The 21,551-nt window shown below is 37.0% G+C and overlaps 2 protein-coding genes across 6 annotated transcripts in view; one reads left to right on the top strand and one right to left on the bottom strand.

Moving 5' to 3' along the window:
- The first annotated feature begins 13 nt into the window (after window positions 1–13).
- Window positions 14–11,443, top strand: selenom (selenoprotein M). Its single transcript, XM_051692377.1, has 6 exons — window positions 14–151; window positions 8,120–8,313; window positions 9,415–9,450; window positions 9,643–9,677; window positions 10,349–10,427; window positions 10,765–11,443. Exons 2-6 carry the CDS (start codon window positions 8,215–8,217, stop codon window positions 10,987–10,989), a joined length of 474 nt encoding a protein of 157 aa, XP_051548337.1. The 5' UTR covers window positions 14–151; window positions 8,120–8,214; the 3' UTR covers window positions 10,990–11,443.
- A 7,432-nt stretch (window positions 11,444–18,875) lies between these two features.
- Window positions 18,876–21,551, bottom strand: part of LOC127437179 (smoothelin-like) — a 120,466-nt gene continuing 117,790 nt past the window's right edge. For 3 of the 5 annotated variants that reach the window (XM_051691958.1, XM_051691950.1, XM_051691934.1), the window contains one exon: window positions 18,876–20,984. In XM_051691958.1, the coding sequence (XP_051547918.1) occupies window positions 20,822–20,984 (163 nt within the window). In that variant the 3' untranslated portion in view covers window positions 18,876–20,821. The remainder of the gene's footprint in view (window positions 20,985–21,551) is intronic. The other 2 variants (XM_051691967.1, XM_051691943.1) reach the window with 1 other exon arrangement.

Raw genomic sequence — 21,551 nt, forward strand, 5'->3', positions numbered from 1 at the left:
CCGACAATACAGGCGGAGCTGATACACGTGAAAGCGCGTACAGATCCAATGTGTCACATCAGTGCGTCTTCTTCCTATGTTACATTAACAGAGAAAGACCTTGAGCTTGACTGAACGGAGAAAACGGGAGGCAAAAGGTCGCTTAAGGCAAGTGCATTTCATCCCCAGACAGCGCTATTAGAAGTGTATTGGCTTCGGTGCGAAACCGCAGCGAGTAATGTGAATGTCAAGACGCGAATGGTCGCTGATGTCCTTCACCACTGCTGTGCGCGCTTCATACTGACACAGAGTCGCTGGCGTCGCTTTCGTCACATATTTAATCACCGCGGACGTAAGGCTCCTGTCACATGATAGTCCTCTGAAACTGCGCTATTATCAAAATCTTAACTAGAATCGCATCTTCTGAAGGAAATGTCAGTTCTTGCCAGGCAGCAAAAGGGTTCAAGGTTTAAGCAAGCTTAGCTTTTAGACTTCGGTTTCTAACTGTAAATGAAATACCGCTGTAGCCGTTGCCATGGCTCTCAGCACAGCACGCGACATGCGATAGGGGTTTTCAGTGAAACATGGGATAGCTTATGAAGGTGAAATAGTGCCTAAGTGATTTGCATGCTCAGAATGAGATTTGTGAAGGCGTAAATTAAATTGCAAGCGAAATTTGTTTTGCATGCGCACAGAACATTTTGTAAAGGAGTAAATCAAGTTGCAAGCGTAAGAAAAAATGATTAGCAATATTTTAATGCTTTGCATAAGTGTAATTCATGTGTTGTGAATCTGTAATTTTATATTAACACAAAGTAAATGTGGTCTGTATTCTTCCTCTTTTTTCACACTTACACCAGGGCTGTAACCGGACAATGGCCAAATTGCCCCCCAATAATTTGTATCCTTGTTGCTGTTCTGCTGCAGTCCAGTATGCCTGCTGTATAATTGTCATTAAGTTGTTGCAGGAATAAAATAATGGTTTAAAAAAGGTTAATTTTTAGCATGCTCAGTAGTCTAACACCGCTCATCAATGTCATATGAGATAGTCAATCAAATCGATGAAGGCGGGACTCAAGTTTAAGACGCTAAGCGGGAACCTCATGGATTATTCCAGCACCGCGCATCACCAAGCAGTTCAGGTTAAGAGTGTTAATGTCGTAAGTATCTAACTTAATATGCCAAATTTGACCACTGTTTTATGATTGAAATGTTGTACCAACCGTAAGTAATTTCTAAGGGTGCAAACTATTCTCCATTTTGCAAAATTCGCCATTTTGAATTGAAAATATGTCATGTTACAGTACGTGATTTGTATGTTATTCATAACTGCGAATGTGAAAGCATTAACGGATGCCGTTTTCAGCATATCAGGCTTAAGATAAATCGCGAATGTGTTTTTTTATTGTTAAGGAATTGAATGAATGTGGTAATCTGGCAAGCTTCAGAAAATTCACATTGTCTAAGAAAATTATTGATAAAACTAGCTAGAGCTAGATCAGAACTAGAATATTAGAGCTGTGATTTGAAGCTTCCACTGAGGTTTTAGATTGTGACAAGGACAGAGTCATATATTTTTAGTGCAAATAGTATTAGGTAATAATTTAATATCAATTTAAGATTTTCTAAATAATTTCTTTGTCTTTAATTAATTCCGAATTTTTTACAGCATCTCCTAAGAGTCTACTTTTAAAAGAGACCATTTTATTTTGAGTATGTCCTTATCAGGTCTGTGCTCAAAAAATAACCCACCAGTTAAAGGAGTAGTTCACCTAAAAATGGAACATTTTTACTTTTATTCACTAATTTATTCAACCTTATGTTTTTCAAAACCAATATGCTGTTACTTTTTCTTGGAACATAAAAATAGATATTTTAAGCAGCTCTATTCCATAGAATAAAAGTTTAAAGTGAGCAGGAGCTGTCAAGCTTCAAATAGGACAAATACTATAAATCGTTATTAAAGGTTCAGTATAAAGACATCACAACAGTAGTCCATATGACAGCTTAGTGTTGTATGGACTACTTTTATGGTATTTCCCTCTTTGGACCTTGACAGCAGTGATCAATATGAAGTATTTTTGTATGTAAAAGAGCATCGTAAGGATTCTTGAAGAAAAGATTGTTTTAAGATTCTATGGGGGGGAAAAAACAATGAAGGACAACTTGAGGACAGTAAATCAATTTATGTATTTTTTATTTATTTTTTTTTTTTTTGCAAGCCAGGTATGTCATGTCATTTTACAGATACATCAGTGATTAAAAGAAATTCTAATTATATTTTCTTTGATACAGCACAAAAAAAAAGAAAGAAAAGATGACTGAAATAGGCAAATTGCTTGCAATGCAGACACAGTGTTTGTCTTGTACAGTGTGAACTTAAAAAAACATAATTTAAAACCAAAAATTACCTAATTTTGGTCACATTTAAAAAAAACTTTAATGCATTTAAAGCCTTTATTCAGAAACGTATTGCATTTACTGCATTTACTATTTTAAAGGACCGAGGACACCCGTGACCCCTCACCCCCAAAATGGTTTGGTCTCGTCTCGACTTTACGATCACAATAAAAGAGCGTGTATGTATTAATATTTAAGTTTAATATTTAAGATAGAAGAGATACCCAGAGGAACGACGCTGAGCCTTATGAAGAAGAAGCTGTCTGTCACATTGTTAAACCAATCAGGTCAGAGTAAACTGGTCAAGGACAGCCTCATTTGATTGGTTACTAGAAGCACGTAGACCTTCCCAAAACTCAAATGCTTGCAAAACTCTTTTCATAGAGAAATTCATGCCAAAAGTGTGAGCACAACAAAAGGGAAAACGGAACATTGTATATCGGATTATTTCTGGAAAGTATTTATGCCACAGACACAAGTCATTTACACATTTGCAGTAGTTTATTTTACACATACAGACTGATTCTACGTGGTGAATCTGTTTTGCTGTTCTTTAAATCCGTTCTGTGCTTGTATACCGCTGATTGCAGGTTTTCAATGTTTTTGGCCATGTTTAGGTGCAAAAACAGTGCCAAAAGTGTAAGCGCGAAAACAGTCCACATTAACTTTGTGTTAATTTGAAATTGCAAATTCACAACACACAAATTACACTTAAGAAAGCATTAAAGTATTGCTAGTATTTTTTTCTTACACTTGCAACTTGATTTACGTTTACAAAATGTTCTGTGCACATGCAATTTATTTTTACGCTTGCAGTTTCATTTATGCTTTCACAAATCTTACTCTGCACATTAAAATTTTTCTGTCAAGCTTGTAACTTCATTTACACTTTTACAAATCTTACACTGCGCTTGCAAATCATTTAGGCACTATTTTACCTTCATAGTAACCGTCGAAAAAACAGACCAAACGGTTCAGTGTGGAAGTAAATGCAAGAAAGAAGACCAAATGGGTGATTCTCACGAAACCTGTCAAACCTGTTTTTTATTTTATTATTATTATTATTATTATTACATTTTATTTTGTATTTAAAAAAAAAAAAATGATGCATACATTTAGGACCATTAAAGGAATATTCCGGGTTCAATAAAAGTTAAGCTCATTCGACAGCATTTGTGGCATAATGTTGATACCACAAAAATAATTTTGACTTGTCCCTCCTTTTCTTAAAATAAATAAATAAATAAATAAATAGCAAAAATGGAGGTTACAGTGATGTACTTACAATGGTAGTAAATGGGGCCGATTTTTAGAGGGTTTAAAGGCAGAAATGTGAAGCTGATTATTTTCGTAAAAGCAATTGCATTAATTCTTCTGTTAAAACTCTTGTATTATTTGAGGTGTAAAGTTGTTTAAATTGTCATTTTTACAGTCATTTTAGGGTTTGTTGACATTACATCATCATGGCAACAAAGCTGTAAAACTGGCTATAACTTCACATAAAAAAGGTTAGTAAGTGATTTTATCAAACTAAAATCATGTTTACATGTATATTGTTTATGTCTTGTGTCTATACTTTTGAAACAATGTGTATTTTAATGTTCAAAAATTGGCCCCAGTCACTTCCATTGTAAGTGCTTCCCAGATTTTAGCTATTTTTAAAGAAAAGGAGGGAGAAGCGGAAATTCATTTTGGTGATAATCAACATTATGCCACAAATGCTGTCAGTTGAACTTAACTTGTTTTGAACCCGGAATATTTCTTTAAGATATTTTGCATTGTGAGTTTATTTTTTAGACCATTTATCCACCCAGTTCTCATTATGTCTGAACTTTTCTTATACTATTCCCCTTGTTTTCATTGATGATTCTTATTACCCTATAGTCTTTCTATATGCAAATTCTTTTGATTTTGTGGTAAAATAGTACCAGGTCATTTTCTTGACAGGTTTCATGAAAATTACACAAGAGTAATAGCCTATATACCTAATTATAATTTTATTATAATAGCAATTGCTTATACTTATACAAGTGCCAAAAATGGCTACGAAGTCTTAGATTTTTACTTGCATGTTCTGCAACAATTACAGCCAGATGATACAATCTAGAATAGCTGAAAAATAACCAGTTTAAACTAAAGAAGGATATAGTAAATTAGGGTTTTATGGAAACAATTTTTGAACTTTCCTCAATTGATTGTGATATAGCCAACACTTCAGACCAACCAATGATGAGATCTTAATCAAATGACAACCCAGCTAGAATATGGTCACATTGTTAATATACTTGCTTGTAAATTAAAAAATAAATAAATAAATACACATCAGAGCAATGCTCCAGATAACCACCATGTAGGCCAATAGACATCCCACACAGCTGCTAATTACAGCTATAATGGTCTGTATCTATTCATACTGGGTTATGCTTTCTTTTGCTTTTGGATCTCTCAAGTGTTTTGGTAGCTTTAGCAAAACATGGCATAGTGTTCTTCAGAGTGTACTATATAACAATGGACAGCAAGCCATTATAAGAAAATGAAATGTTTGTGCGTTTGTGAGAGTGGTTATGTAAGCCGAAAGCGCCACTGGTCAAAGTGTCTTCTACAGCAAGCATTTCACACTCTGGTGCACAGTGGACTTAAGTCTCTGCGCTGCGGCTGCTGTTGCACATAGATAATACGTCTCTTCACTGCAGCACAAGAGAATGCTGATGTACTGTACTGTATGTAGGTCTTATGTATTTTTTATTAGTTTTTTTTTTTTTTTTTTGGTCTGTTTAATCCTCTGCCCATGTATCTGTTGGTTTTGTCACCTATTCATAGCACAGTCTAAATGGCCAGTTAGATGATCACCAGACAATGTTTACTGCCCTGCAAAGACAAAGCCCAGTACACATTTTGTCAAAACTGAGTTATAACCAAAATCAAGCCTCTTAGACTATGTTTAGTCCTGTTAAAGAGGGGTTTGCCTCAACTTTGCTCAGATTCAGAGAAAACAGAGTGAAACTCTTTTATGATCCACATTTGGCAGGACAATTAAAACACTTTGAAGACATTTTTTCTGCGTTTCTGTGTTTCTGTAGTTACTGTGCTCTGCCTTTGTAGGGCCTCATAGCAGTTCTGTGTGCAGTCCATAAGATTCAACACATTAAAAAACACATTATTCAAAGTGCAAATAAATGTATGCATCATACATGATGCATTTAACACTGCAAAACAATAGCAAACAGTATTCCAATGGCATAAAAGCATGAATATTTTAATAATTTATAAAGAACTTTTCATTGCAAAGACATGCTCTCTACTGTAAGTGAAATGACACAGTCAAGGAAGAGAAAAGCTATTGAAAGATTTACGCATTTCAATTTCATAATAAAATTCCATCAAATTGAATTGTGTAATCTTTTATCAAATAAAATTAAAATCTATATTTAAAGTTTAATTCATTTAATTTTGTTAAACATTACACATTTCAATTTGATGGAATTTTGTTATGAAATTGAAATGTGTGACTCTTAAAAATTGGCTAAAATATTTTTTGAGTGTTAGCTTCCAAACTCAGTATTTCAGAGATGATCAGGCAGAGTGTTCCAGAATCTGAAGGAACAGAAAGTGCAGTCACCAATTTTCCAAGTCTCTGGGTACACAGAGGAAAGTGTTACGGCTGGGTGAATCTCTCAAAGCCTATCAAGAGCACGTTTGGGTCATATTTCACCCTAAAAGTCCAAATATGAAATTATATTTTGCATTAAGAATTTTTTTTTTTTAGAACCTTTAAGATTTTTTTATTTATTTTTTTTGCATTCTGAAATTATTTACATAGCAATTACATAGGTAATTGTCATGAAAATAATGTCACATAAAGAATCTTAATAGCCGTAAAGTAGGTTTAATTTTCTTCATGCAAAATATCATTTTTGTATTTTTTTCTTCTGATTTTGACATGAACTATGAGCCAGACGTGAGAATTACTTGGCTAGAGCTTAAAAACACAGGAGAGTTCATTGTTGTATATTCATTGTGTATTGTGTATGTAAGGCGAAGAGGCCCCTGTGCCACTCAAGTTCTTCTGCAGGAGGACCTCACATTCCACTCTGAAATTCACACGTGACCAGAGTGTGTGTTGTCCTGGTGAGGACTCTTGCTGTAGTTTTAGGACAGTCCAAAAAAAACAGCATTTACAAAAAACTAAATCAAAACTCAATGTATTCAATGATATTTCTCAGATGAAATTATGACATGCACATTGTTTTAAAGTGAATGATGAATGTCAGAGAGGAGTCAAACTTCACACCCTTATGAGCACATAGGAGAAAGGGGTGGTTAATGAGCCTACATGAGGCATCTCCAGCACCAAGATTTAGTGTAGAATCTTCTTCTTATCCAGAACCATTTGCTGTATTGAGTTCTTGAGTCGGCTTTATGGTTCTTTGTATAGTAAAAAAAAGTTGTTGATGTTTCATTAAAAAAAATGTATTCACGTATTGGTTTTATAGTAGGTATCATCTGTTAACAAACAATAAGTAAAAACCTAGATGTTTTTCTAAACAACCAAAGTAAGAAAAAGGTTCTCCATCAGACTCTTAGTATGGTGATTTGCAAAAGACACAGAACAGGGTTTCATCGTTTGTTTTATTTTTTCACAAGGATTTATTTCCCAAGCATAACGAAGTAGACTGTAATCTGAAATCCCAAAGACAATCATACCTGCTAGGTGAAACAAGTGCAACCATGGCTGCAGTGTCTGTGAAGTTGTGTCATGATAAAAGGGCAATATATATATATATATATATATATAATAAAATTATAGACATAAGATTGCTCTCTCTCTCTTTTATATATATATATATATATATATATTAGAGAGAGAGAGCAATCTTATGTCTATAATTTTATTTATTTGTTTTTTATTCTACCTAGGAAATTAATAGGCATATTTGGTCAAAAATGCTAATGCAATTATTTGTCACAAAATGTGTCTTGGACTAATGAACTTGTGTAATGTGACTGTGTTGAATTTATTTGAATTGCAATTCAGGAAATTCCACTTCCTATCATTCCAATTCAAATTCCAATTCAGCTTCCTGTGAGGCGTGGCCAATTCAATTCAAATTACAACATGAACTGAAAGGGAATTAATTCTGAAATTCTGAATTTTTCACAACAATGTTATACTCAATCATTAATTTATACACAAAAATTCAAACGTATTTTTCAAGGTAAAAAATATAATGGAAAGAATATGAAGAAGTTTCTAATCATATTTTAAAACAAAATAGTTTCAATTGCTTATTTTTAAAGGAAATAATAATAAAAGATTATTCTGCACTACTCATGCCAACATTTCATTCCATAATCACTCAATTTTCAATTTTTGTCTTCTTTCTTTCTTTTCTTTTTCAAAATGACAAGTTATTAAAATGCCCCTGTTGAAGAATCAGCAAGAATGTTAATAATGCGTTGACCATGTAAAGTGGGTTTCATTATTATTATTTTATCCTATGATTATTCTAAATCTGGTGCTACAGCACACGCTTGTGTGCAGTAATCATTCTATTATAACTGCATTAGTATTTTTGACCAAATATGCCTATTCATTTCCTAGGTAGATAACAAGCTTCATCATCAAAACAAGGACATGATACTGCCAACCCAGAAACAAGCACTGAATTTGTGCTTGTTTCATCACCAAACACAAGTCCCTTTATGATAGTTGTGAATTTGTCTCTCTGCCTCTAGATAGCGTTCGCTTCCTTCCTAAAGCAGCAAGACTGAAACTCTGACGTGGCAGCGTCCGGACGTGTTCTCCTCGCTGTGGTGAACAGCATTTCGTGCAGGATGTGGACGCTTATTTTCACTGCCCTGCTTCCCTCTCTCATCTTATCATATGAACTGGACACGAAAAAACTGGAGGGTCTTGCGAAGGCCAGAGTGGAGGCGAGTTTAATCTGTCATTCAGCTTCTAACAGACAAATCTATGCTGATGCGCGCTTGATTAAAGGTTTAAGACAGGACACAAATCTCCATCTGTTTATTTATTGTCGACATCGTCTCAACGTTTTATTTCTCTTCTTAATTTGGCTATAAATACGTGTAGGATAGAGCATGGGTGCTTCTCGGAGTTTAAGCTCTAGCCTGAATAGCAAAAATTATTTGTTTAGTGAAAATAGAAATGGCAAAAGTACCAAAGTCTAAACGAAATATATATATATATATATATATATATATATATATATATATATATATATATATATATATATATATATATTTGTATTTTAATGCTAAGTCGACTATGAAATGTGTAATCTATGGAGCAAGGAATGCTATTCAGGAAATCTTTTTTGTAAATATGTCTTGTCCAACATTAATAAATGCATAATAGCTTACATAATTGTTTTTATGCTTACATATTTGTTAATTTTCTGAGACGTTTATTGTTTGTTTATGCTTTTTGGTTATTGCATAGGCTACTAAATGACATATTGCTGTACAGAAATGTAGTTTTTTTTTTTTTTTTTTTGTACCGCATACATCAGTTTCTTCCTGAATGTCAAAATAAAAGTTGGGATTGAGTTCAAATGTCAAAATAAAAGTCTACATAAACGGTCTTATTGCAATCAGAAAATCTATGAAAATATGCTGAAAATAAATAAATAAAATAAACAATATATATGGCAGAATTTTAGTATGTTCAATAGCATATCAAATTTGTAAACAAATATAGTTATATCAACCTGTTAAAATTACACACAATACAAATAAATATAAATAATCAATATCATAGGCTTATGTCTATGCCTCTCTCTTGCTCATATAAATATTATAATATACTATTAAATATTTTTTTTAATTTTATTTTAATTGAATCACAGTGTGTGCATGGGGGTGGGGTGCTGTGATATCCATTGAAATGTAAAAAAAATATATATATATATATATATATGTATATATATAAATATATATATAACACATACCTATGTGTATTTTACTTTTAATCAATATTAATTTATATATCTGTGATTTCTCCACCCTCACCAGACCTGTGGTGGATGACAGCTGAATAGACTGAGGGAGGTAAGCTGCCATTATTACGCATAGTTTATAATCAATGTGATATTAATACAAATATTCTACTGACAATGTTTTTGATTTTATAACATGAGAATGTAATTTGTCGCAGAAAACGAAAAACTTCAAATCAATTCAGCAGGTTAAATTGCATTAAGTTGTTTTTTTTTTTTTTTTAATCCTCTTTATCTGTAACAGGTCAAGACCTTTGTGACCCAGGACATTCCTCTTTAGTATCCTTTAAAGTCTGCAGAACCCATGCCACTTATTGTGACAATATGTATATAAAAAAAAATAAAAAAAACAGCATTGCAAATAGCTGAGGACAAGCTTCGTGCTATGTATGTACTATACTATTCTTAAATATACCATAGATTCATTTGAAAGTTTCAGTTACCACAACTAATACCTGAATGGTAAACAGGATTGGGTTCTTCTCTTCCCTCCAGGAGGAAATTCAGTGTACTTCTAAAGCAGCTCTTTCTACCGTTGCAGATTAGGTTACTATGCATTCTATAATGGGACAGAAGACACCCAAGTCTGTTCTTTAATTCTACTAAACGGCAAATCTTTCACAGTGTTACCGCATTATAAAATAATCCTTTTGTTTAGGCCTTGTCAACTGATATCCAGTGGTGTGTCCACATTTATTCCTTGCAGTCATTTCTCAGCTAGACTGTACTCTACACAGTTACATTGGAATAGCAAATAGGTCTGTAGTTTCTAAGACATTAAGAATTAGTTAATCAAAAAGGGAGAATAAATAATGACACTAATTACATTTTTTAGTTAACTTGTTCCTTTAACATACTGTGTGTTCAGGCAAGCATTACTCACAATCAGTAATATTAAGGTTTTCTTTTTATTGTTGTTTGGAGTCCATCCTTAATGCTCATCTGTTCAGCCACAACTTGGTAATGAAGCACATTCCTGGGGCAGATCCTGAACTTGTCCTTCTCAACCACTACTATGAAGAGCTAGATGTAAGTAAAATGTGCCAGTGTTTAGCAACTTTAAATTAACAATGTAAATGCAAGTTCTTTTTAAACCAGGATTAGCATTCTGAAACTACTTGTGTATAGAATACCCTGGATAATATTAATACATAATCTTTGGTATGAAAATGTGGCCTACAATCATAAAAGCGAATGTTAATATTATTGCTTGTCTTGGTCACTATTATTGGCTGTAGTCTCAACTAGATTATTAGCATAGTCCCCATCCTGGCATGAACATTTGCAAACTAAATGTGATGTTTTGAATCCAGCCTTTAATTTAAATGGATTACCCGTCTTTATAATCCATACGCTTCCCTTTCAGAGGATTCCATTGTCTGAAATGACTCGCTCTGAGATAAACAAACTCTTGGCAGAGCTGGGGTTTTATAAAAAAGAGCATCCTGAAGACCAGGTGCCAGAAGAGTTCCGCTTCTCCCCAGCAAAAGACAGTCCCTTTGAGGGGCACCAATCAACTTCACTGCCCCCTAAAACTGATTTAGCCGAAGAGCACCAATCAGAGGCGGATTCCCATCACCCAGATTTGTAACCACTTATATAAGAGCGATCGGGTTGAATGACAGTGTTGTAAAACCTGGTTGATTTATAAATGCCATGAGAACTGAACTGAGCCAGACAAGCTCTCTCTCAGGAGAGTTTATCTTCTTGCAAAATGTGGCCACATTATTGCTTAAAAATAGTTTGTAAGGTCAACACACTTTCACCAACTGTTAATTTGAGTGGCATTGTTATATTGTTAAGAAGTGCAAGCTTGTGTGCGATTATTGTTCATGTTTGTGGCAATGATCTGTTACTTGGTTGTTTGCTCCCACTCTATGTAACCTTATTTCTGCCCATAGGGGACGTTAATGATGTCTACAGCTGTAAAGGTCTGTAAATGGCTGCAGACTGATTATATTTGTTCTCACGGACAAAAATCAGGGCTCCAAAACAGGCTGTGGGAGCATGAAGGCACCACTGAGAAAATAAATATTTTAAATACAGTGTTTTGATTATTTCATAATTCAGAATACAAACTCTGAAATCTGATTAGAAGAGCTACATTTGAAGCCTTTGCAAAATAGCTGATATATGCACACCTGCCTGCCGTACAGCATACTAAAAAACTGGAAAACGCAGGCTGTCCGATTTACTAAATAATATTATTTATGATCTACACAACAAAATTGTGTTTCTTTTCTAAACTGTTTTTCTCTGCTTTTGATTAATGTAATTCTCTAAAATGTGCATTCTACTAGATTACATTATGTCAGGTGAATTTGAACCAATCAAGTATGTTCAACAACATTGGCAGCAGATTTGTAGTTCCCAGCATGCTTTGCTTGGGACTTGATGTGGATAGTAAACATTTTGAAATTAAGTGTTATTTTATGCCTTTTTGAGCAAGATGAGAAAAGGGGGAGACTTGATGTTTAAATGTAGTTATTTTGAGATTAAGAACCGAATCTGTACACTGGGTTACCATTGTGTTGAAGAGCAGAGCTTCTGCTTAGGCTGAGGACGGATACACAAGCAACATTCTTTATGTTGCTTTACTCAATGAGCAATTACTACTAAGCATTTAGCATGCTAATGTATGCAATTGCTAAGTAACAGTTAGCTAACTAGCATAACCTTAATCAACATAAATCAGTAATGTGAAGAGAGAAAAATGTAAAGTCATGTTGAGGCTACTCAGTTGGGTCATTTAAAAATAACTTCATTCCATTATCAGCGTTCCCGCACTTTTCAAGCCACAATTTTCCAGGACATTTCCAGGACATTTTATGTGCCCAAAAAGTGTAATATTTAAGCAAAAACACAAGCATCCATTTAAATTGAGCTTTTATTTTGGCGTTTCTGTGTATTTTTGACGGTAGTTTCTCACCTCCAGATAAGCAGTTTGCTCCATGGCCCAGTCTGATTATTAATCCCAGTAAAGCTATGATTTAAATACATAGTCTGTATGTACTGCACACTTCAGAGTGCACTCTGTCTCTGTCATCTCACACACATTGTATGAGCGGCCAGCTCTACACATTCATTTTGAAACATGCATCAAATGCAGATTATTTATTTATTCAAATAAATCAGACACTTTTTAGTTCAATTATCACACTAGGACATATCACAATATTAATCTGATTAATTGTACATTCAAACGTTCATTTTCATCCAAATACAGTATGTCATATTCCATGACATTCTGCGATTTATTGCTAATGCCATTTTTATGACTAGATTCCGTGTTTTCCACATACTACATGTTGTAAGTCATAAGCCGACTCCGATCGTTGAATTATTGAAAATAAATTCACATCCCGATGTATTAAGGCTGAATCACCATGCTACCAACCCAGTGTGAATTAATAACGACAACAAAAATTCAGTGGTCCAACTGTCATCTGTGCTGTAAAAGGATGTTAATCTCTGAAATGCTGCTTTTAGTTATCAACAGGTAAGATTGTTACTAACCTATTCTATCTCACCAAAGAGCTGGCGATATGTCCCATACACAGCTTGCAAAACATTTGGATTCAGGGCCACAGGTTCAAAACCTGGATGAGCAGTTATGCATGCTGCCCCACCAACCTGCTCACATCTGTGCACCACCTGCATGTCAGGAAGAATGCATACATACGCATGTATGTTTTTGACAGTGATGAGATACTGAAATACAGTACAGCCAAAGAGTGAGGCTATTTCTCAGATCATTATGTGTAAGCTTCATTCACCTGTTCAACCTCCCTACAGCATACATTTTCTCATGGAGACCGCGTAGAGCAGTGACCACATGTACACCTGCTGCAAAATTATGACACGTTTATGAGTGCTAATTGTGCATGGTTTTGGATGTTATGCTAAATTTCAGAGACACCTCCCGTTAAGAAAACAGGAGGTGTGAACAATAAAAAACTTGCATAAAAATGTTTTGGCAATTGATTTGATTGCAGAAAGTAAGAAGAGTACATGTTTATGATTAGATCTTTGTGTTTTTTTTTTTTTTTTTTTTGGTGAATGTAATTACTGTAGTTCAATAACTGGGGTCTCTGATACTCAGAAACGATAAGGTTAACATTTATAAAAATAAATTATGAGACGTTCAATATCTCTTCATAAATTTTGACAGTTTTAAAATATTTATTGTAGCTTTGTACTCTCAAAGACATCATTTGTGAGGCAAAAACTTGTGTGAAAAACACTTTGGTGTGAAGTTGGATCCGAGGTTGCGCTGACGCATCACTTCATGGACTGTGTATTCGGTGTGTGCTGACACGAGTCATGTGAAGGCCCCTCAACGTGTATAAACATCAGTCACTTTTACGCATCAATAGCTCTTCCACCATTTTCTCCCTGTGATGAACAAGGCAGACTCACATGCCAATGCTGAAGTAAACAAATAACATTCCCCTCTCATTCAGTTGGTCGGTACAGTACCAGGTCATTCAGTTTGTTTATGAATGAGAAGTTTTTAGAGTGCTGCTTCTCATTGTGCACATGCTACTGTAACCTATCAAGTGATCTGCCTCGGTTTGACAGAGATTGCCAAGCACATGATTGGCCACTGCTGTAATCAATCACGAGGATGTAAGCACCCTTAAACGTTTATGTTGTTTCACAATGCGCAGCTGCCGGCAGTGACAAAACGATAAAAATTTGTGTATTTGACTCCTATTCCGAGTCTGATCATTACTATGTTTTTGTGCATGTAACAGAAACCTTGCTAGTGACACAGACAAACGGTTATATTCATATTTTCCTAAATAAAACTGCATTGCAAAATTCCAGGTTTTCCAGGATGGGTGGGAACCCTGCATTATGTTAAATTACATGAACAAATTATGTTTTCTGACAAAGAATTAATGAGCTATACCAAGAGGAACAAATATGTTGATGTAACTTAATAGATTCATGTGGAAAAGATGTACATGATTAAATCATGTAAATTGAAAGTATTTTTATTCAGTGCAGTTATACATATTATAAAATAAACAAACTTGGCACAGGAATTGTTAATTAAGTTATTACTATTCAATTATTTTTTGAACATTAGTGTCTTTTGTCATATTATTTACAAATGCAACTTATTGGAACTAAACGTGAAGCCCTAAAAGTTTAAGTAAAGCCTAAAAAGGTGATGACCAACAAAGTCCCATGACAACTCGAGATGGCGAGTCATAATAAAACTTGCTTTGTACGAAAAGGCACAACTTTTACACAAAGTTTACACAAACAGAATTTCAAATCGATACAATACAAGTTTTATCTGGCCTCATATCTAACACTATTAAATTTGGTTACTCATTCCATATATTTTTGTCTCGCTCCAAACCCCAATGTTTTCTTTCTTCTGTGGTTTTTCATATTAAGATCATGGTTAGGTTTATGGTAAAGGGATAAAATGTGGAAAAATCGTAATATAATAGTTTGTTGGTTCTTTATTTTTCTCTATGGGAGAACAAGTCGTACGTTTATGTATAGGAGGCTAGCCAACTCTTACAATTTCTTACAATTTTGACATCTCCTACTGTTATTACGAGTTGTCATGACTCAAGACTCTGAACAGTTGCTTTAGTTTTGAAAGAAAGTTAGATAAAACATTTAATGCAATAGAAATAGTGGTCGAGCAACATGGATCTTTTAAAAGTAAATAATCAGGGTGGCAGATATAATCCCCACATATATCATACAATTAAATTGATTAAATTCAAACATTCACTAAAAATATGTGAAAACAGGAAATGTGCACAATCCATTGAAAAAGGCTGTCTGGTATTTTGGAACTGACATTAGGCAGAATGACCACACAGTTTAATCAGCCAATCAGGCACAGTTATCGGCCGATAATCACAAAGTGTCCAAATATCATCCGATCTGTTAGTCTATCAGTAGACAGAACCATAACTAGACCTTTAAATGTTGAGGTGTAAGCTTTCTTAACATTTAAATTATTTTCACACAAGTGTGCAACAAGAGGCGACCAAATCCATACTCGTGCACATTTGTGAATAACGGCAAGTCATATTAAACAGAACATAATGGGAATAAAGATCTTACTCAAATATTTAAGAGCTTTACAGAGCTGTCTCTAATCAGTAGAGTATGAGAGCAACTACTCTGAACTTGAACAAGAAGATCTGCATTATTTTGATAATGGCCAATTAAATGTAAAAGCATTATATTGCACTCATTAAAGGGATAGTTCCCTATCTGTCACTCACTCGATGTTGTGTCGATGTACTGACACTAGGGATCACTCTTGGGAGCCCCAAACACCTCTGATCTTTGAGAAAAGGCCAATGGGAATTGGTGAGTGGAATTTGCATGCCACTCCCCCAGACATACGGGTATAAAAGGAGCTGGCTCGCAACCACTCATTCAGATTTTCTCTTCGGAGCCGAGCATTTGTATTTCAGCGAGATTAATTCCTCCGCCGATCCATTCACCTCTACAGAAGCTGTTGGATTTATGGCGCATTACACCGGTCGAGTGCAGAGAATGCCCCTGGGTGCTTCAGCAGACTAAAAGAGTATATTCTTCCTCTGAAAGAGTATATTTCCCTTCTAAAAGACTGGCACTCATGGAGAGCATATTTTTAAAGATGACTTTCCGTTTGTGTATAATTCCTGGTTGCGGTCGTTACCTCTCTGCTTCCGACGGCCACGATCGCTGTCTTACGTGCTTGGGCACTGCCCACACGGAGACAGCATTCATGGATGGGTCATATCCTCACTGCGAGAACATGACCATGGCAACGTTGCGGTCGCAGCTTTCTTTCGTCAGAGGGAAAGCCACACCAGCGGCTCCCCGCCTCGGTCCTTCTACCTACGGATATGAGGCCGTGTTGGTTAGCACTGGGGACGATTTGGGGACCCCAATGGGAGCCGCTCCGCCGGGTAACCCCCCCACGAACCTCCCATTCCCCAGCACGCTCGTTCGCCCTGGTCGAGTTCTGGAATGAGACCGCTGGCTCGTCTCAGGGCGAGTTTTCGGTCTCATTCGGGGCTTGCGAAGAGGATGAGCTGTCGATCGCAGCATCGGAGAGTGGGCTCGTCCAGTCTGACGCTGAGGATTCGGCTGGGCTCCCACCTGCGGGTGTGGTCGCCCAGTCGCAGGCCGAACCATGCTTGCAAACCCCCCCCGGCGAATTCCCCTGAGGAAGGACCTTTTTTCTCAGGGACGGGGCACCATCTGGCACCTGCCACCAGACCTCTGGAATCTCCATGTCTGGCCCTTGGATGGGACGTGGAAGACCTAAGCGGCCTACCACCCGCGGTGGTAGACATGATCACTCAGGCTAAGGCTCCCTCTATGAGGTGCCTGTATGCCTTGAAGTGGCGTCTGATCGCTGAGTGGTGTTCTTCCCGACGCGAAGACCCCCAGAGATGCGCAGTCGGGTCAGTGCTTTCCTTCCTGCAGGAGAGGCTGCGGGGCCTGCGGGGAGCCCCATTTGAGCCCCTGGAGTCAGTTGAGCTAAAGGCACTCTCTTTGAAGACTGCCCTCCTGACTGCGCTCACATCCATCAAGAGGGTAGGGGACCTACAGGCGTTCTCTGTCAGCGACATGTGCCTGGAGTTCGGTCCGGGATACTCTCACGTGGTCCTGAGACCCCGACCGGCTATGTGCCCAAGGTTCCCACGACCCCGTTCCGGGATCAGGTGGTGAACCTGCAAGCGCTGCCCCAGGAGAAGGCAGACCCAGCCTTGTTGTTGCTGTGTCCAGTGTGCGTTTTGCGCATCTATTTGGACCACACACAGAGCTTTAGACAATCCGAGCAGCTCTTTGTCTGCTTTGGAGGACAGTGGAAAGGGAGCGCTGTCTACAAACAGAGGATCGCCCACTGGGTCATTGACGGCATCGCCTTGGCATATCATGCCCAGGACGTGCCGCACCCTTGGGGCTATAAGCACACTCTACCCGGAGTGTGGCGGCCTCCTGGGCCCTGACCAATGGTGCCTCTTTAGCAGACATCTGCAAAGCAGCGGGCTGGGCAACACCCGATACCTTCGCGAGGTTCTACAATCTCCGGGTTGAGCCAGTTTCATCCCGTGTATTGTCAGGTATGAACAGGTAAGTGTACGGGTCAACTGACTGGGTGTACCGCTTGCGCTATGGGGACTTCTCCACGTGCGACACTGCCGACAAGCTCGGTAAGACCATGTGACGTATTTCCACACAATTACCTCCCCTTCGGGTAGGGTGTGGTCTCCGCGGTATCTTCCCCTTGGGAAGGAACACCTCCCCAACATGGACACTTAATGGCCCCCAGCTGAATAAGATTTCCATTCTTTTTTGGGGAGAAAAAAGAGGCCATGCCTGGGGCAGCTTTGTCCCCGAGGTGCAGGGGACCGTACGACGCTCGTAGGAGCGTTGGGGGAGGTTACGTGACGGCCAGGTGCGCTGGCTACGAGGCATGCAATGGCCTGCCCGTCTTGCACCGCCAATCCACGTAACACAGTTCAGCTAGTTGTGGCATTTCGTATAGGGACCCCTAGTGTCACTACATTGACACAACGTTGAGTGAGTGACAGATAGGGAATGTCTTGGTTACTTTCGTAACCTCCGTTCCCTGATGGAGGGAACAAGACGTTGTGTCCCTCCTGCCACAACACTGAACTACCCGCTGAAATGGCCGGGACCTTGTCTCGGCTCCTCAGCACAAAATCTGAATGAGTGGTTGCGAACCAGCTCCTTTTATACCGTATGTCCGGGGGAGTGGCATGCAAATTCCACTCGCCAATTCCCATTGGCCTTTTCTCAAAGATCTGAGGTGTTTGGGGCTCCCAAGAATGACTCCTAGTGTCACTACATCGACACAACATCTTGTTCCCTCCATCAGGGAATGGAGGTTACGAAAGTAACCAAGACGTTCACCAAAAAATGAAAATTATTTACTCACCCTCATGCCATCCCAGATGTGTTCGACTTTCTTCAGCAGAACACAAACAAAGATTTTTAGAAGAACATTTCAGCTCTGTAGGTACATACAATGCAAGTGAATGGTGACCAGACCTATGTAGCTCCAAAAATAACAGAACAATATTTCAGTCCTTTTTTACTCTAAATCTCAACTTTGACCTGTTTCTCACCCACACCTATTATATCGCTTCAGAAGACATGGATTTAACCACTGGATTCTCATGGATTACTTTTATGTTTCCTTTCTGATTTTTGGAGCTACAAAGGTCTGATAACCACCTACAGAGCTGAGATATTCTTCTAAAAATCTGTGTTCTGCTGAAAAAAGAAAGTCATACACATCTAGGATGGCAGGAGGGTGAGTAAATGATGAGAGAATTTCCATTTTTGGGTGAACTATTCCTTTAAGTTTATTAAACTTTTAGCTTAGCCATTTCAATCATGTTTGAAATAAATAAATTAAATGGCTTCATAGAGGACATACAGTCATACAATAAATGACAAACACCTTCTTGGTATAATTTATGGTTTTAATGATTACTAGATGAAATGGTGTTTGGAAATACTGAGTAAACAAGTTTCAAATAAGTGTGTACAAACAATTTTTATGTTCACCTTTACTAGCGACTTATGAATGCTCATTTGCCTTACTAGTGCAACCTTCAAGTTGCAAGCAATGCCACTTTCTTTTGTTGCTGTAGCTTTGCATTTAGTTTTCAAGAATCCATCAGTTGTCATTAAATTATGTGCAGTCCTTAATCAAAGTAATTAAAACTACAACCATCTTTAGAACCAAATATATAAATATCAATGACCTTTTCAGGTAGAACTTACTGGTCAAACATTATTATTCTCAAGTTGTCCTAATCAAGCATGGCCACTAACATACACTGTTTAAATTAGATTTTTCTCTTGATCGGCTCTGTACATAAACAGACCCTTTAATCAGGAAGACATCTTATTAATTTAGGACAGACTTCATTGCTTCCAAATGAAGTTTATGGACCATTTGCATATGAACAAATCAAAGATATACTCACCCATAAATAAGGACAGTATGTAAGTGCATCTATACTGTACATGCTGCTGTTTGTGTATCTGTATATTATTTCAAAATAAATATGTTCTTACTAAAAGGAGAAAATCACTGAAATGGTCTGTGTTCAGTGTAAAACCAAACGTTCAATTACTTCAAAGAAATATGCATTTAAAAACAGTCATTGAGTTGCATCTTGCACTAAACGGCTGAAGTCATATAAAGCAGTGAGAATAATATTCCTGCAAAGTTCTTAAATAAACACAAAACCCAATACAGATGACAATATAAACTCAATTGTCTGAGCTCCTTTCACAAGCAGCAGTACCGTGGAACAGTTTTAAAAGTATTTAAAAACACTAGATATGGGCAATCATCATAAAACAATGTTTTTGCTTTAAAACACATGAAATCTAGTAGGCAACAAAAGGCTGGGAAGTACACTAAATACAACTTGCAATTATTATTATTTTACCATTAATAAAACATTTTGGTAGATTTACCTTTCGGATTAATTTAACAAATATGCAATTGCAGCTGTTATGGGAGGAATTCTTTGGATCTGTCTGGAAAGTAAACACAATTTTAAAGGGATAGTTCACCTAAAAATTATCATTTACTAACCCTCATGTAGTTCCAAACCTGTTTGACCTTCTTCCTTCCATGGATCATGCAAGAAGTTTTGAATTCTGGTCGCTCTTTCCATGCCTTCACAATGACTATGGGGCAAAAGCTTTTCAACTTCAAAAAACATGCAAAGCACCATGTAAGAATTTAATGAAAAGTATAATTAAATTGGTCCATATGACTCGTGCGTATACTCGTGCAAGATATTCCAAGTCTTCTGAAGATGTACGATAGCTTTGTGTGAGAAACACACCCAAATTTCCACTAGTGAGCTTTTAATTTGAGAACAACTGCAACTTGATCATTAAGTCAGTTAAACGGATTCCAATTTCTGAACAAATCATTCAGACCGATTCACTGAATCCAAAGAACGATCCGTTCATGAACTGGACGCGCCAAAGAGCTAGGGTAGATTTCAAGATTTAGAGCAAATAACGAATGTTTATCAGAGAATGCTATCGTATGGCTTCCGAAGACACGGATTATTACGCTTGAGTTGTATGGACTACTTTTATGATGCTTTTGCATCCTTTTTGAAGCTTGAAAGCTCCAGCCCCATTTCATTGTAATTGCACGGATAAGAGCGGCCTACATTTATCAAAATAAATTATTTTGTGTTCCACGGAACAAAGAAAGTCATACAGTTTGGAACAACATGAGGGTGAGTATATGACGACAGAATTTTAACTTTTGGGAGAACTCAAAATCAAAATAAAACCATTTTGGGGGGAAATTGTATCTTCCGGTAAAGCTACTGTATATGTCGTAGGATCACAACACATGCCTCCATATTGCAGCATCAGAAGTCGGTGGCCAGCTGAGCCCGAGCTCTCATCATCTCATATTTGCGTAGATGGTTAACCAGTGACTGCACATACGTGAAGACACACTTGGAGTCTGGCTTCTTACCCATTATCATCATGTCTTCCACCTCCAGCAGGGGCATACAATTAGCATAGGCCCTAATTTAAAGAGATAGAGACGAATAAAATAAATAAGTAATTGAAGCACAATCCAAATGGCATTATTCATAATGTGCTATACAGTATGTTTGCAGTCTAAGCTAAAACACATTGCAATTCAAATGACTAACCAACAGGGTGCAGCATAACTACTTGATACAAGTACAGTGGCCACAAAAACAGTATTCGGACACCTACAACAGACTTAATGTATGAATGTCACTGCATTATACAGCAATATCAAAACAAGTGGCATCTGAAAACAAATACTGCTAGAGCTTTTCTCAGAATTAACTTCACTGAGCCATTTTTGCAATGACTTTTAACCAACTGGTGTCATTTACCTTCTTAAAGGTGCCCTCAGCAATTTTTCCCCATTAAAATAGTTTTACTCATAAAGAAATTAATTGTAATTTTTAAACATATGTATTAAATCATGAGCACTCACATGATATGAGGACATTAGTCATATCAGTAATCTTATAAAAGCTGTTTTATTCCACATGGGGCAGGGGCGCTCTCATGGGGGCTGCCATTTTAAAATCACATGACCTGCTGAATACTACT

Source organism: Myxocyprinus asiaticus, chromosome 4, assembly GCF_019703515.2.
Source record: "Myxocyprinus asiaticus isolate MX2 ecotype Aquarium Trade chromosome 4, UBuf_Myxa_2, whole genome shotgun sequence".
NCBI lineage: Eukaryota > Metazoa > Chordata > Actinopteri > Cypriniformes > Catostomidae > Myxocyprinus > Myxocyprinus asiaticus.